Source organism: Pantherophis guttatus, chromosome 2 (genome assembly GCF_059756535.1).
Source record: "Pantherophis guttatus breed Tessera chromosome 2, ASM5975653v1, whole genome shotgun sequence".
Lineage (NCBI taxonomy): Eukaryota > Metazoa > Chordata > Lepidosauria > Squamata > Colubridae > Pantherophis > Pantherophis guttatus.
Window position 1 is genome coordinate 121,308,096 of NC_142064.1, and position 18,004 is coordinate 121,326,099.

Here is an 18,004-nt window from a genome sequence, read left to right on the forward strand (position 1 = left end):
GGAGATGAGCACTGCCCCTTAGAGTCAGAAACGACTAGCACATATGTGCAAGGGGAACCTTTACCTTTATCTTACTGTAAATTACCTCAAGAATCACTCAATAGGCAGTAGAGTTGCATAAGTAACCATCTTTCTTCTGATTAGAAGGCCGACTGACTTTTGTCATCCAATGAAGTCTTCTCATCTTTTCAAACTTAGCTGAGGGTTACATTTCTCGGTGATAAAAGGGCTGACAGTTATTGAAACAGGACTGCCCAGCTTCACAAAAGAGGCAAGTTACCTGTTCCTTGTGTCAGAAAAAGTAAGTGGAAATGGATAAAGTTGGTGGTCCTAAATTACCTACATGTAGGTGCTTCAGTTAAAAGGATGTTAGGTAGTCGTAATGGTCCTTTTCCTAAGATGTAATATTAAGTAGAGCTTTTAGATTCTTGTTCCTCAAGTTAACTGCAGTCTTGAGTACAAGGAGGGATGACAGATGCTTGCTTTTCCTTTGGTACTCTAGAAAAGGGTTTGTTGTGGGTGACTTCTAGATCAGGGATTTTATGACCTGAGGACTTCAACTCCCAGAATTCCTGAGCCAGCCATGCATGTCTGGCTCAGGAATTCTGGGAGTTGAAGTTCACAAGTCATAAAGGGGCCATAGTTCCCCACCTAGATTTATTTGAGTCACATTGGAGGTTTCACATCTGTTGTTTTTTAAGTAGATTCCCATCACAAATGTTGCATTTGAAGTCTGACACTGGGCATGAGTTTAATGGCGACCAATATTTCCCTCATTGTTAATCAGTCAGGTGACAGATTTTCTTCTCTTCCAAATTATGCCTGTTTCCCAGTAATACTTCCAACATGATTGGCGTTTGAACTGAAAGACAGGATGCAGATCAAGTAAATAATAATGATTAAGCAGACTTGAATGTTCATCCAGTTACACCTGAGAGGAGCTAGTCTTCTACCTGACTGCAATTAAGCTTATATTTTCACTTTTCTTTTTTTTAAATTAAAAAAATGATGTTTTGGGGGTTGCTAGCCTCACAACAATTATTAGCTGGACTAGGAGTTTCAGAAAGTCTAAGCAAGCAGTTTCTGCTTGGATCACACAATGAAATATTCAAATATGCCATAAAAACCTTCAGGATCCTCACTTGGGTGACTAGGGGAAGGACCATGGGAATGATTGATAAGAATAGTAAAAGAGAACTGGGTGTCATTGGAGGTATGTGCAAAAATATCTGGCATACGTGCACTAGTGTCCCTGTCACATTTTAATTTATTTTCATTTTGTAAGCTCTAGTGAGCCATACAGTATTTCCAAGGGGGGAAAAAACTTCATAGAATTAAATTCACTACTTTTAGCGCTCTTTTAGCAATGCTGTTACAATGAATCTTTAGAGATGAGTACACCCAGGTCCTTAACAAAATGAGGGTCATCTCCTAGAACCTAGATCAATGCTATCTAATTTACACTTTATATTCTAGTTTTGTTTTCCAATACGTAAAACAATTTTTCTTAACAGAAATCTGAAGTTGCCAAATGGATGACCATTGAAAAACATGGTTGGTGTCATTTTACAAAGCAAGTGAATTTTCAGTAGCATTAAAGAATTTTACATTAATCAAGCAAAGAGAACACAGGTGCTTTTAAGTTGATTACATAAATCATTTATGTAAATCAGGAAAAGTGTAAGCCCTAGGACACTTCCCTGAGGAATGCCACTGTTAACTGATACTGGATCAGACATCGAGTTGCCTATTTTAACTAACTTTCTGCAGCTTTTCTCTCCCACCCCTCCCATCTTCTGTCTCTTTTTGATCCATGGTCCTTGCTGTTCCATTGTTTCCTGGAGGCCAGCACCTCCGTTTTGTGGTTCTTTCAGCTCCTGTTAACAGCCTTCTAGAACATGCCCAGACTACTAACCTTTGAGTCTTTTCTGTCATAACAAAAGGACATTCTCCAGAGCTGCTTTCATGTCCTCAGGGTTGCTACAGTTTGTTCTTCCACTCATCATTTTATGCCTCCTCATAATGGCCAAAGCTTTTTATTTTAGAACATGCTTGCGTATTTTAGAACTAATTTTAGCGTTAAAAGGACATTGGAAGGTGCTTGAGGAATCCTTATGCCTTTTATATGTTCCCCAGTCCCTGAGATTGAGCAGAAATGTAATTAATTTTACAATGTGTGAGGAGTGGGAGTATTTTAAAATCAAGTTTGCATTCATCGGAAAGAACACCTGTGTGGCTGTTTCTCACCATGAAATGCTATTTTTTTTTAATGCCCAAGAAGGATATCAACCAAGAGGGCCAGAAGAAACTTCCATTAATTATGGCACTATAGCTTCATGTCTGCCTAAAAAGCCACAGAGAGTTGGCTATCCCATTCACATGGGATGGATGGGATCTAGAGTCCATCATCCAAAAAATGCAAAATCTTGCATTTGCAGATTGTTTACATACACAGAAGCATCTGCTTGCTCACCAGAATCATGTTTCGGTGAATCTTTTAAGCCAGTGCATCAGTTTAAGGCAATTGATCTGTTCAAGAACTAAACGGGCAAGTGACTACCATCTACATTGTGGAGACTGCCAGGAATTTCTGGGTGTTGTACTGTATGGTTTGGCCCAGAGCATGGAGATCAGATGAGGGTGATGAGGAACTCTGGACAAAGATCATGGTGAGGTTATAACATGGGAATAAATCCTGTGTTAACATTTTGCACCCTGTCCATTTGTAGTTGAGATGGATGGTTCCTATTGACTTTCAGGGGAGAAGACCTGGATCTTCTTCTGGCAGAGGCAAATTCCATGCTCCTCCCCAAGACATTTTTGGTTTACATCATCTTAAGTTGTTAGAGGAAAAATGTGCCTTAGCCATTTGCCTCTCACAGACAATGTTAGGCTAGAGGCTCAATCTTACTGGTGACATAAATAGAGTTTTATGCTTTTTCTTGTCAACTTACCTCACATTGTTATTGTGGAAGGGGGAATTGGGGGAAGGAGAACTGTGTATATCACCTTAGACTCCTGGAGGAGATGGGATATAAATCCAATCCAGTAAGTAATAATTTTATTTGGGGAGATTCGAGTTGACAAGAGTGCCATTTGTTTTCTTTTTTTTTTTCTCCATCCCTCTGACTACAAAGAAAATATTCCTCATGACCTTCCTTTCAAATGATAAAATAGTAATGGATGCTAAATTATAAATACTTCACATCAGAGGCACTCTAATGAGATTTTGTGCAACCTTTAGAACTAGAACTGAATCATTAATTATAAAATGGGGTGATTAGAACAATAAATAAAACAAATGATTGAACTGGTTTTCAGTCCTCAATTTTTATTTTTTTCCCCTCACAATTAATTGCAAGACTTGGAATGGTGGTGGGTTTATAAGTCTCTTGGATATTTACAAGGTGACGGAGGTCGTATTGATCCAGGAACTCTTGGAAGTTCCACACCTTAGAAGAGGCATTCTTCCAATCCACAGGAGGTTTCTCCAGGATTCCTTCCATATTTGGTCTGATGACCTTTGAGACTCTGCAGATCTCATCAAAGGAGAAGCTATGCCTTGATCTGCAAAAATAGGGGCTACACCTTTGGCTGTGCTAATGAGATTCTGCCCCTGCAAACCTTAGCAGAGCGATGTGGGACTTAGGTGTGGAGAGAGCATCAGCAATCAAGTTAGAGGTGGTCTTTGGGCAGCACCTCAGAGGAGGCTAATAAGTAAAGGAAAAGTAACTAAGGAATGATGTGGCAAGTCCAAATTTTTTCTTTGTGATGCTGTTGGCATCTACAAAAATGCCATCCGCACTGAAGAGTATTTCAAGTCTGCATTACAGTTTTTAAAAACATGTTTACCTAGAAGGTCATTGTTTAATCCACTGCTGGGTCTCAGTTATTCTGTCCTACATTCTAGATTTAGAATGTTTGGAACGCAACTCCTGGGGTTTCCTGGAGACCCCATGTCAAATTATTTGCAACAGGTTGGAAAGGAGCTTGCCATGACCACCTTGCAAGTACTTTTAACCACCACTGTGGTAATTCTTTATGGGCTCCCATCTTTATTTAGAGTAACAGTATTGGAAGTGACCTTGGAGGTCTTCTAGTCCAAGCCCCTGTCAAGCAGGAGACCTATACAATTCTGGACAAATTCCAGTCCAATCTCTTCTTAAAAATCTCTAGTGATGGAACACTCACAACTTCTAGAGGCAAGTCATTCCACTGATTAATTGTTCTCGCTGACAGGAAATTTCTCCTTAAATCTAGGTTGGATCTCTCTTGTTAAGCTTCCATCCATATCTTCTTGTTCTGTCTTCAGGTGTTTTGGAGAATAGGTTGACCCCCCTCTTCCCTATGACAGTCCCTCAATTATTGGAAGACTTCTATCATATCACCCCTAGTCTTTCTCTTTGTTAGACTAGACATTCTCCGTTCCAATGCATGGTTTAGCCTCCAATCCCCTAATCATTTTTGTTGCTCTTCTCTGCACTATTTCTAGAATCTCAACATCTGTTTTGTATTGTGGTGTCCAAAACTAGACACAGTATTCCAAGTGTGGTATATACCGGTACATACTGTATACTCTGTGTGTCTGTGTGTGTGTGTGTACCAGTATGTGTTTGAGTCAGTGGGGGGTTGCCCCCGCTTCGCACCGGTTCTATAGAACCGGTAGTAAAACCGGCGGGAGGCCCCACCCACTGACCCCGGCATCATCAAAACGCTTCTGCGCATGCGCAGAAAAGCGTGCGCACGAGCGCAGTGAGCACACATGCGCGGTCCCGCTGCAAACCGGTAGTAAAGGTAAGTAGAACCTATCCCTGATGTGAGTGTACGAAAAAAAGAGAGCATGTATATATAGATGGTATGTATGTATAGCATACTAGCTATTTCAACTTTTCTGAACTTTTCAAAATCATACAAGATGGGGCCAGTGTTTATTCTAGACTAGAACAAGACTAAAATGACCATGTTTTGTGAAATGGCTGGAGAAATTTTATTCAACCATCCTTTCAGTCATATTATGCTAACTTACGTTACCATAAAAGAATGTTATGAACCTAAACACCCACAGAGAGGAAAGACCATATGTTTTATGCCAAGGTTCTTATCAGAAACTTTAAATTTAAAATATAATAAAATAACCAAGGAGCAAAAAAAATACTGCTTTTATAGTATTTCTTTTGGTTTGTTGTTTTGTGATTGCAAATTCATTCATTCATTCATTCATTCATTCATTCATTCATTCACAGAATGTCACAGCACAGAATCAAATCCACGTCTTCTTGGACACAGGTATCAAATGGTAGGATTCAATTATTTGATCCAACTATATTTTGTTTTCCTCTTATAAATAAATCTTAAAATAACTATTAGCAGGTGTAATAGGGCATTATCTGTAGCCCTATTTCCATCTTTGCAATAAGAAAGCAGGAAAAGAGGGCAAGTTCTTTTTTGCAATATTTGGGCCTTTAGGATAAACTGCTCTGAAGCCATTGCTGAAGTAAAAAGGTAAAGGTAAAGGTTCCCCTTGCACATATGTGCTAGTCGATAGTTTATCCCAGTAACAAATCGTGTATTTAAGTGACTAATGTTCTGCAAGGTTATTATCATAGATCCTGGTTTTGGTATCCTGAACGCATCTGAGCCTTCAGTTTCTGCAAATTGAAACTGGATTTTTAATATATATATATACACATTCAAATACTTTGGTCACCTAATGAGAAGAAAGGACTTGCTGGAGAAGAGCCTAATGCTGGGAAAGATTGAGGGCAAAAGAAGAAGGGGACGGCAGAGAATGAGGTGCTGGATGGAGTCACTTGAAGCTGTAGGCGTGAGCTTAAATGGACTCCGGGGGATGGTAGAGGACAGGAAGGCCTGGAGAAACCTTGTCCATGGGGTCGTGATGGGTCGGACACGACTTCGCAACTAACAACATAAAAGACAAGTAGTGTAAAAATACAGGTTTATTTCCTAACATGTGCCCACTCATGAACCCCTCACATGAACTCTATTCCCCAAAAGCTTTCCCCATCCAGCTCACCTGCTCCTTCCCACCCTCCTCACTTTCCCACCCACCACGGTTAAGCCCTTTTTCCTTTTCGGTCATGTCGGCACCATGGTCAGTTCTGTGTAGCTGATGTACATCACCTTAGGGAAACCTGTGGGGGGATACAAAAAGAAGAGTCAGATGGGGCCACCTCCTCCTTTGAGAGGAAGGAATTTGGGGGAGGGGTGGTTCTTATCTGGAGTAAAGATTCAGCCAAACTACCAAGGCTTGTACACAATGGCCCTGGCAACGGTGTGACCCCTGCTACAACCAAGATTGCCCAGCTTTGTGTGAACTAGGGACAGCCCTGTGCTGCTCCACTCACTTTCTCTCCCATCCATCTGTTATCTGCATTTTGGGTCACGCGTGATCATCAAAATTAGAGCACCTAGTAGATGTATAACCCCACAAACAGCTTCTCATTTGGATGATTCCTCTTTTTTTTTTTTTTACTATTTCTGAACTGATTGTGTATATGTGTATAAGAAGGAGGGAGGCGTTAGAAGCACTGAAACCAACATAATCGTATAGAATTATGAATTCTGTTCACTTTTGTGCCTATTGTCAACATATTTCTGTTTACTCGGGGCTTTGGAATAATTTACAATCTCTTTCTTCAAGCTTATGTCTTTCCAAGGTATGGGACTTCAGTTCCCATTCTTTACAAGCAACTTGAAGGATGCCAGATTGGGAAATCTGATTTTTATACCTGGGACTTTTGACTGTGTGGTCAAAATTCAAACACCATGGCCATGATGGTTCGTGGTCTTAGCTATTTATGATGCCTTTGACTTCTTGCTCATTTTGTATGTATGTATTAATGTTCATTTCATAATATCATAGATTGGACACAACTTGGAGAATTTTTTTTCTTTATTTCACTGATTCCTTTTTTCTTTTTCTTTCTTTGCATTTTTATACTCTCTCTTTAATTTTCTTCTGAGTTTTGTTTGTATTCGTTTTTATAACTGTAACTAAAATTATATCTATCTATATCTACCTATCTATCTACCTACCTACCTACCTACCTACCTATCAGCGGTGGGTTGCTACCGGTTCACCCTGGATCAGGCGAACCGGTAGTGGTGGCGGTGGGAGACTCCAAAGAGCATGTGCAGAAGCGGCACATGTGCGCGTGAGTGCACGCCAACAAGTGAACCAGTAGCAACAGGTTTCTATCTATCATCTATCTATCTATCTATCTATCTATCTATCTATCTATCTATCTATCTATCGATCGATCGACCGACCGACCGACCGACCGACCTACCGACCTACCTACTGATCGACCTACCTACCTACCTACCTACCTACCTACCTATCTATCTATCTATCTATCTATCAGCAGTGGGTTGCTACCGGTTCGCCCTGGATCGGGCGAACTGGTAGCGGCGGCGGTGGGAGGCTCCAAAGAGCATGCACAGAAGCGGCACATGTGCATGTGAGTGTGCGCCAACAAGCGAACCAGTAGCAATAGGTTTCTATCTATCTATCATCTATCTATCATCTATCTATCTATCTATCTATCTATCTATCTACCTACCTACCTACCTACCTACCTACCTACCTATCTAATCTCTCATCTATCACTAGCAAACACAACTGGTGGGTGGCTCCAAGCAAATGTCTTACCTTTCTATAAAACCTGAGCTGGGTAGAGTTTTGCCTGATGAAGCCAAAATGGGCTGAGCAGATCTATCTTTTCTTTGGTATTTGCTAGATACTTGTCACCTTCCCTGAGCATACATTCTTCTATTTTTTTCTTCCACCTTTTATTTTGAACATCCAATGACGCTTAGGGCACCCATTTGAAGCATCATTAAGATGTAGAAAATGAGTCAGCATTCTTGGCCACATTTGCTGAGGGGGTTTAGAAGAGATATCGAGGGACCAAAAGTGGTCTCCACACATATCTTTTACATTGCTAAACTAAGGAATGGAAAAAACATTAAAAAAATATCTTCCACTGATGAGCAGCAGCTGTTGTATAAAGGACCCTGTAGGAGTATCTCTCACTAATACTGAGATTTCGTTTCACCAAGGTAATTGGTTAGAATGCAAATTTTTAAGATTTCATTTCTCCAAGGCACTGTGGTGGTGGGAGAAAGGGGGGCATGATACTTGATGGGTGAAGCAGAAGGAAAGGAAGGAATGGTACTTACAGGGCAAGTAGAGGTCAACTGGAGGCACATCAGGTGGGGTCACCAAAGAGCAAATAAGAGTGATACCTACTTTTGGGTTACTTACTGTCCTGTTTATCATCTTTGCTTTCACCATTCTGAGCGCCTTTCTGTGAGAGCCTCGTGGAGGCATTGACAGCTGTGGCCGCTGCCTTGAAGCTGCGCTTGCGTTTCTGCACGTTCTGTTCTGGGTGGAAGATGATGACGTAGACTTTGGGTACATAGAGCATCCCAAGAGAAACAAAGGCGCTCAGGCTCATGGAGATGGTGAGAGTTGTTGTCTGAATGTACATCTGGGAAGGAGAAACACACAGGACTGCATTTTAGTCCAGAAGATCCGGACTGTGGCATGCAATCACCAGGATCATGTAAGTTCAAGTCAAGACACTCCTGAGTCAAATTTGACTTCTAGTGCCTTACAGAGTTTTCTTAGCATGAAACAAAGAGTTTCCCATTGCCTTTCTCTGACATAATTTTCCTTGATCCATTACCCAATAACTAACCAGAGCTAACTGTGATTATATTTCTAAATCAGTCTCCTAGATGGGCACGGCATCAAACTATAAACTATTCCGGCTGTCATCATTTTAGGTTTATTGGGTGATGAAGAGTCAGAAGTGACATGAAATTGTTCAACTTTAAATGTCAAAATTAGAGATCTAAAATGATGCAGTCCAAGAAGAGCTACCCAATTTGATCTTACAGTTGTCCAAAGGGGCCTTCATTGGCTCAGAAAAGAGTAAAATGATTGTAATCCTTGTCGTCTGCTCACTTACCTGACATACAAATGCTCATTTATTTCTATAGCAATTCTAAAACTCCTATGCCCACTCAACACATCAAAGTCTTTTGGTTTCCATGGATTTGCTTATCAGAAGTAAGCATCCAAAGGCCTTCCATTGTTTTTCTGAACTGAATTTCCATCTCCTCTAAGAGCAATGGTGAAGAATGCTGGGAGTTCTATTTCAATAACGTCTGGAAGGATCTGTTCCTGCACTACTGGTTTATAGGACCAACTTCTGAGTCTGCCTGGTGTTACCTTCTAGGAGCTTTTACTTAGTTCAGTATTCCTCAAGCTTAGGTTGCTAATGGATGCTGCCTTCTGCTACCTCCTGAATGGAAATAGAAGACATGTATTACTTTTACACCCTCACAAGCACACAAAAGTTTCTTTTAAAAGTATGAATGAGCAAGAACTGTCATCCCTCAAATTGCGTCTCCTGCATTTATTGGAAAGGAGGAAGCAGGCCGGAGGAGCTAATCATGCAAAGATGCACCTCACAGGGGCTCTAAGTACAATAGTACTCTTTCCTTTATTAATGGATGTAAACGTAGCAAAGACACAGACAGCTTTTGAGCATTCCATGATGAATTAATCAAGAAGAATGATGACATTGACATGAGAGCAAAGAATCCTTGGTTGGAGTGCCTGTTTAAACGCCTGTGTTCAGTCTTTTTTTGGGAAGAGCTCAGGATAGCTATAAAAATGATCTACCGTAGTGTTTAGTCTCGTGGTTTGCAATTTGGTCTAGAATTTCAGGTGCTGGCTTGGAAACTAGGAGATTGTGAGTTCTAGGCTTCCCTTAAGCATGAAAGCCAGCTGGGTCAGCTGCTCTCTCTCAGCCCAACCAACCTCAGCCCTATGATTCCTCGTTCATAGGATTGTTGTTGTGGGGAAAACGAGAGGAGGAAGGAGTGTTATAAGTTTGCTACCTTGTGTTATTTATAAAAATAATAAAGGTGGGATAATAAATAAATGGATAGAATTACCCCTGGGAAGACTTCAGGGGAAAGGAATCTTTACTCTGCATAGGGATGTAACAAAACTTTGGCATTTTTTAAAAAAATAAATGAATAGGAGTTGAATAGCAACAGCACTTAGATTTATATACCACTCCACAGTGCTTTATAGCACTCTCTGAGTGGTTTACAACGTCAACATATTGCCACACATAATTTTCAGCCCCAAAAGGTAGGGAGGTTTAATTCTTTCCTGGAAGGCCATTCTCCCTTTAAAAATTGCCCACTTAGAACCTGTAGCACCAACACACCCATCGGGCTGCAAGAAGAAAAGCAGTTGGGTGAGCAGACAAAGCCACAGATCTACAGGGAAACAGAAATCTTTTCCTTCCTTCAGCCCTAAACCACAATCCAGTTCAAAATTCCTCCCTCCCACGGATCCATTTATGCAGAAACAAACACATAGAGAAATTGTAGGTTACAAGCAATTGTAACATTCATGATATTTGGGAAGGGTGCCATTGAGCAAATGGCATGAATTACATAACTTAAATCAGTTGCATGCAGAATGAGATGAATTATGGAATGAGTGTTAGCTGAGGGTTTTTTGACTGATGGCAATGACATAATTAATGGCATTTGTATGATGTTGTCATGGCATGCGTGGGATGTCTTCGTGATTTGCAATGTAATGTGATGGATGTTTATGATAACATCTAGTTGATCTTCAGCCTGTTGGTTGAATGGATTTGGAGTCTAAATCTCCTTATTAAGCACTCCATCGAGTATGAGCCATAATTTGTTTCATCAATGAATCAAGTAGTACTATGTAAGTCGGGGGGCCTCAAACTTGGCAGTTTGAAGTCTTGTGGACTTCAACTCCCAGAATTCTCCAGCCAGCTATGCTATGCTGGCTGGAGAATTCTGGGAGTTGAAGTCCACAAGTCTTCAAGCTGCCAAGTTTGAAGACCTCTGATGCAAGTAGTACTATGATTTAAAACAGCATGCTAAACCATGATTTATAAAGACAGTGGCAGGATTTTCACCACACACTAAGCCACATTGTCAAAACCACATTATAGTTTAATGTGATGCATAAACAAATATATTTAAAAGAGAATATACAATATTTTCTTTTATAACAGAAAGAGATGTTACAAGAGAAAATTGAGCTGTTCTATCTCTTTTTTGTTCTGAATAATATCTTATAATGTCTTATAAGACACAATGACTGAAATCACACATTCTATTAAGCAATAATGTTTCATTTAGATTTGCAGGGATCCAATATCTGGGTGGAAAGAATAACAGAAGACTATTAAATGGCAGCATGAAGCATTATTAATAAGCTCTAACCATTCATTTGCCATCTAGAAGTCATCTACATTTTTCAGTCCTGATACCATGGGGCTTTAATTTAGTCATGTGGTGAAGCAGTCACAGTGGTTTGCGAAGTATGATTTAGGCAGTGATGGGATTCAAGTAATTTAACAACCGGTTCTCTGCCCTAATGATTTCTTCCAAAAACCAGTTTGCCAAACTGCTCAGAAAGTTAACAACCGGTTCTCCCGAAGTGGTGCGAATTGGCTGAATCCCACCACTGGATTTAGGTTGTTATAGGTTGGATTTGTAGAAAATACTTCACCTGGTTATTGTGCTAACCCAATTTTGAAGTTTGTGGAACACACTGAGCAAATAAACTATCCAAATCATTAGGATTTGCACAAGCCATAAAAAAAGGGGGTAAAACTAAATTTAATGCAAATATAACTGTTAGAAGACCCTGTAATAGACCCAGAGCAGGGGTGAAATTTAGCTGGTTCTATCTGGCAAGGACGAACTGGTGGGAGGCTCCCCCCACACGCGGACATCATCACGTCCCATTTTTGACCCTCTGAGCATGCGCAGAAGGCTCTGCGCATGCGTGAAGGAGGTGCGTGCACTCACATTTGTGAACCACTAGCGAAGGTAAGTGAATTTCACCCCTGAGCCAGAGCATGACTTTCTCATGCTATCATGCTTTTAATCTTTTCCTTGATGTTCAGTTACGGGGTCATGTAAACTAAATCTCATAAATGAAAAGGTATGTCACTGTTAGATGTAAATGCCTTATTCTCTAATGTGTAAATAGTATGTGAATGGGATATCAGGGGTTAACTTATTCCTTAATTCTTAATGTATTCATAATTTACCACTCCCACTTATAGCTCCACCCATTGTATATATAAGGAGCCATCTTCCCCTCTTTCCCTGCTTCTATCTGTGAATATTCAGTGAATATAGAATGCCTATTGTAAATAAAAGGAAATATATTTAAACCTTTAACTCTTAATATCATTATTGAGTCTGATCCTAAAATATTGCAACAAGCTGGTAGCAGAGGATGGTTTATTGACTCAATAAAAACTTAAAAATGTCTAAGAAGGATAGGCCCAACACCAGAGCCTACAGCAAAGAAATGGAAACAGAACAAGAAATAATCAACGAATCCACAAACGCAATTTCAAGAGAATCCGAAGAATACACCACTGAAGACGAAGAAATAATAGATGAAAATGATGACCAGGAGGAAATCGAAATAGAGAATAACGAACTCAGGTCAGAGATATTAAAACTATTAAAAAGCCAGAAGAATGATGAAAACCTCATCGCGAACCTCCAAGAAATGCTGAAGAACAGCGGAGCAGCGAGAGAAAAAAACATCACTAATGAGAAGTCTAAAGAACTAAAAATAGTAAGTGATATGACTACAGAGAAAGTCATTAAGAAAAAGAAAAAATGTGATCCCGCGCGAAATTTTGAATGGCAGCCATCTTGGTTTCAACAGACCTCCAAGGCGAGCGAAGCAGAGCCAATCAAAATGCCCAGTTCAAAATTTCTGGCGCGAAAAACGTTATCAGACAACGAAAATGAAAAAGAGGATTCAAACTCCTCGGAAGAATCAGAATCAGAAAGTGAAAATGACTCAACGAAATCCCAAGTAAAGTTAGCGATGAAAACACTTTTTGCTGCATTTGGGCCAAAACTAAAAATTACCAAAGAATCACCAAAGAAGCGAGCGAACAAGCCGATGCCTCAGGACCTGCCCGCCTCCATCCTGACTTCGAGAGCGACGACGCCCGAACCTAGAGAACCTTGTCGATTCCGCCCTACACCACAGACCGAAGCAAGTGACAACGCTCACAAAAGAAAGAGAAGAGCAGCCGCCGTCGCCAGAACTCCCAAGACCGAACCAGAGACCGACTCGTCTGAAGAGGAGCAGAGCGAGCGAGCCGCGATGGAGAGATCCTTCCACGACGACGTCAAAGAAGAAATGAACAACGCGCATGCGCAAAACTACGCAGACGGTCCGGGAAGACATGAACTGGTGAGAGAACCACGCAGACTCGTTGCGAACATCCCTATGCCGTTTTGCAATTTCCTACACTTGCGAGACCACGGACTACCTCAGGTTGTAAGTAACGGACAAAGTAATGTGGGAAACTTACCCAGTGACTTCCCAAAACTAAGGGTTGATGGCATTAACTTGCAAGAATGGTACCAACAGCTCCAGGTTGTCTTTATGAAAGAAAACTTACTATTCTTTATCACTAGTCCCCCAAAAAGACCTTGGACTTTAAAAATAGATTGTTTACACCATAGAGCTTTTTTCTTAATAATATCTAGCGTGTCACCTGCGATGTATTATAGCATCAAACCAAATCTGACGGTTTCAGAAATTATTCAATGCATGTTTAATTTGTTTCACAGCGACAGTGTAGCTACCACCACAAGAATGTCTAAGGATTTCTTTTCATCTAGGGTAAAACCAGGGGTTTCCATAAGTGAGCATTTAATATCTTTAAACAAAATAAGAGCTGAGCTGCATTTGAGGGGGGAGGTGATTTCAGACCAAACAATGAAAAGTGTCATTATCAACTCACTTGATTCATCATGGGATAATTTTATGTCACATTTAGACACTATCAATCTAGGATATTTATCCATAGAAAGTCTATCCAACAAATTGATAGCAGAAGACAATTCAAGAAAAAATCGTTCTAGCAATCACACAGAACACAAACCTTTTAGGAAAGTAGCTTTCCAAGAAAAATATAATGAAACATATAAATGTCACAATTGTGGATCCAGGGAACACAATAGAAGAGATTGCCCCAAAATCTCAAGGGAAAGACATAGGTCAGAATATATGAACAAACACAATTATAGGCAGCCTTCCATAGATAGACATAGATATAGAAGCCCACCAAATTACAGAGAAAATAGAGGGGGCAGAGAAAATTCAAAGGATAGAAAATCTGGTTCACTGAATGGACTAAATAAACAAGACAACACTAAAATACCACAAAATGAGAACAATAATTGGCTTATTGATTCTGGAGCAACAAATCACACCACTAATAACAAAAATATATTGTCTTCATTTACAGAAGATAAATTTGTAATAAAGGTAGCTAACCAAGAAAAGGTTCAAGTATTAGGCAGAGGGAATGTAACTTTGCCTGATCTAGGAAAAATAGAGGGGGTATTGTTAATACCTGAAATACCTCATAATATACTAAGTGCCATAAAACTAAGTAGAGATTCTGACATTAATATAGTTTTCTCAAAGGGAAAAGCGACTTTGGAGAAGAATAAAAGTAATATAGGCACAGTAATGATTAAAGGAGGCCTACCTTATCTGATAACAAAGGAAAAATGGTTGCATAACATTGATTCAAATGTAGAAGATTGTATTGAGGCAGATGATGAAAACATTAGCAACAGTGACAATGATGAATGTAAAATATCTCATGATCATACAGATGCACACGATAAAAAAAAACCAAAAATAGGTAAGCCAATTCATGATGAGTGTGCTCACATCTTACATAGGAAGTTAGGACATGCCAGTTTTCCTGTAGTACAAAAAATGACTGAACACGCAGAAGGCGTCAAAATAAAAAATTGTGAAAACTATTTGGAATGCTCAGTATGTAAATCTACAAAACTAAAAACTAGTCCCAGGCCAAAAAAATCTACTAGATCAACTAACAAAATTTTTGACTTAGTACACATGGACCTAGTAGGTCCATTAACTCCATCAATCACTTATAGAAAACGTTATTTCTTGACAATAGTAGACGATTATAGTCGTTATGGGTTTGTTTACACATTAAAACATAAAGATGAAACCTTTCAAAAATTTAAGGAATTTTACAAACGCATAGAAACACAACATAATATCAGAATAAAACAAATTATGACAGATAGGGGATGTGAATTCATGTCCAAAGAATTCTCCCAATGGTTAAAAGATAGGGGAATACTACATTACACGTCCAGTCCATTTTCTGCGTTCCAAAACGGGATTGCAGAGAGAAAAAATTCCACATTACAAACCATGATTAGGTGCACATTAGAGGATGCCGGCTTAAGCAAACAATTTTGGTCAGAGGCCTTACATTATTCAAATTACACACAAAATAGAACCTGGTCCAGTATTATAAATAAGACACCATACGAAATAATGTATAATAGGAAACCAAAATTGGCACACATGCACATTTTTGGAGTCACTGCAGACGTACACATACCTAAACAGTTGAGAAGGAAGGGAGAAAACGTATCCAGAAGGCTCAGATTCATGGGATATGAAACTGGTACTAAAGGATACAGATTCATTGATAATAACAATAAATTTATAGTTTCCAGAACAGCTGTGTTCCACGAACAGGCCAACTGGTCTAAATTACATCTTAATGAAATATTTCCAAATAAATACAAAGAAACAAAATCTCATGAGGAAGAGACCATAGAAAAACAAAATATCAACAAACATAATAGCAAAACCAAAACTTGGACAAATAGCCAACACAAAATAAAGACTGACACACTAACAAAAAAAGAAGCAAGATATTTGCATGATAACGATAGCAAACCCGAAAGAATCATTAGGAACAACAGGAATCAAATGCCAAATAAATACAGAGATTACGTAATGCATATGAATGGTGAACCAATAACACCTAATACATATGAAGAAGTGTTAAAACTTCCTCGTGAAGAAAAAGAAAAATGGGAACTAGCTATGAAGAAAGAGATGGAAAGTTTACAAGGATTAAATGTATTTACACCTGCGATTGCACCTAGAGATAAAACAATTATTGGTACCAGGTGGATATATAAAATTAAGAACTTAGAAGGAGGTAATACCCTATATAAAGCAAGATTAGTTGCACAAGGTTATGCACAGAAATATCCAGAGGACTATACTGACACATATTCCCCCACAGTAAGGACAGAGAGTGTCAAAACAGCTCTAGTGGTAGCATCAGCACTCAATCTTGATGTATTTCAATATGACATACAAACTGCGTATCTACACGCAAAACTAGATAAGGAAATATATGTAAGGGCACCTCACAGTCAATACACCAACAAAAATGAGATTTGGTTATTGAATAAAAGTTTATACGGATTAAAACAATCCGGTAAAAGATGGTATGATTGTTTAGTAAAAGTACTTAAGACCATGGATTTCAATGCTACCTCTGCTGATAACTGTTTCTTTGTCAAAAAGGGTGATGGTTACATTGCATTTGTATTGATTTATGTAGATGACATTTTATATATTGGAAAACACAAAGAGAGAAGAGAAATTTTTGTAAATAAGTTAAATGAACATTTCTCGTTAAAATCACTAGGTAAAGTGAACAAATATCTTGGTGTCCAAATTAATAAGACTAAAAAAGGATTCAAACTTACTCAGAGAGATAAGATTATAGAACTTTTAAATAAATGCAATTTAATCAATGCCAAACCCTGTGATACTCCTATGCAAACTGATTTTCTCAGAAATACTGATGAATCTTCTCCTGAATTCAAGGATAACACATTTTATAGATCAATCATAGGTTCACTTCTTTATATATCTAATTGGACTAGACCAGATATCGCCTTACCACTCAATTTACTATCCAGACACGTCAGCAAACCAACAATGTATCACTGGGAAGCTGTTAAAAGAATTTTAAGATATCTGAAAAGCACACTAGATTTTTGTCTAATTTTAGAACCTAGTAATAATAAAGAACCAAAACTTGTATGTTACGCAGATGCGGATTGGGCTGGAGACACATCTTGCAGAAAAAGTACATCAGGTTATGTTTTTCTCTTAAATGACTGTCCAGTTTACTGGTATACTGGTAAACAAGAACTAGTAGCCACTTCAACGACAGAAGCGGAATATGTTTGTCTATCCAAAGCTGCAAATAACCTTGTATGGTTTAATGATTTAATTTCTGATGTTTGGAAAAAACCTGCTTTACCTTTTGTTATGAATGAGGACAATAAAGCAGCTATTGAAATATCTAGATCCGATGCCATTGGACAAAGGTCTAGGCATATAGATATAAAATTTAAACATGTGAGACAATTGTCTCAGGATGGATTTATTAAAGCAGTGCATTGTGATACTTCAGAACAATTAGCTGACATATTGACAAAGCCTTTACCTTCTAAACAGCACAAATATTTAACTTCCAAAATGCATGTCTTGTATTGTCCCGAATCTGAGTGTAATTGGTGTTGTATAACGAATCGGCATTTAGAGGGGGATTTGTTAGATGTAAATGCCTTATTCTCTAATGTGTAAATAGTATGTGAATGGGATATCAGGGGTTAACTTATTCCTTAATTCTTAATGTATTCATAATTTACCACTCCCACTTATAGCTCCACCCATTGTATATATAAGGAGCCACCTTCCCCTCTTTCCCTGCTTCTATCTGTGAATATTCAGTGAATATAGAATGCCTATTGTAAATAAAAGGAAATATATTTAAACCTTTAACTCTTAATATCATTATTGAGTCTGATCCTAAAATATTGCAACAGTCACATTACTCAAAAAAACACAAACAGACAAACAAAAAAACAGAACACCAAGAAAGGCATATACAGCTCATGGCTCTTTCAAAATTGAGCTCTACTTTTAATGCTCGGCTTCCTTCATCTGAAATTTTCTAGATATATTGGACTTTTACAGCAAGTGATAGGATGG

The 18,004-nt window shown here is 38.9% G+C and overlaps 1 protein-coding gene across 2 annotated transcripts in view; it reads right to left on the bottom strand.

The window, feature by feature from the left end:
* Positions 1-5,941: 5,941 nt before the first annotated feature.
* Positions 5,942-18,004, bottom strand: part of LOC117675418 (metabotropic glutamate receptor 6-like) — a 61,956-nt gene continuing 49,893 nt past the window's right edge. Inside the window, exons 10-11 of one of the 2 annotated variants that reach the window (XM_034434009.3) lie at positions 8,288-8,513; positions 5,942-6,152 (exon numbers count right to left, since the gene is read on the bottom strand). In XM_034434009.3, coding sequence (XP_034289900.2) covers positions 6,097-6,152; positions 8,288-8,513 — 282 coding nt within the window. In that variant the 3' untranslated portion in view covers positions 5,942-6,096. Of the gene's footprint in view, positions 6,153-8,272; positions 8,514-18,004 lie in introns of both variants that reach the window. The other variant, XM_034434010.3, reaches the window with a different exon arrangement.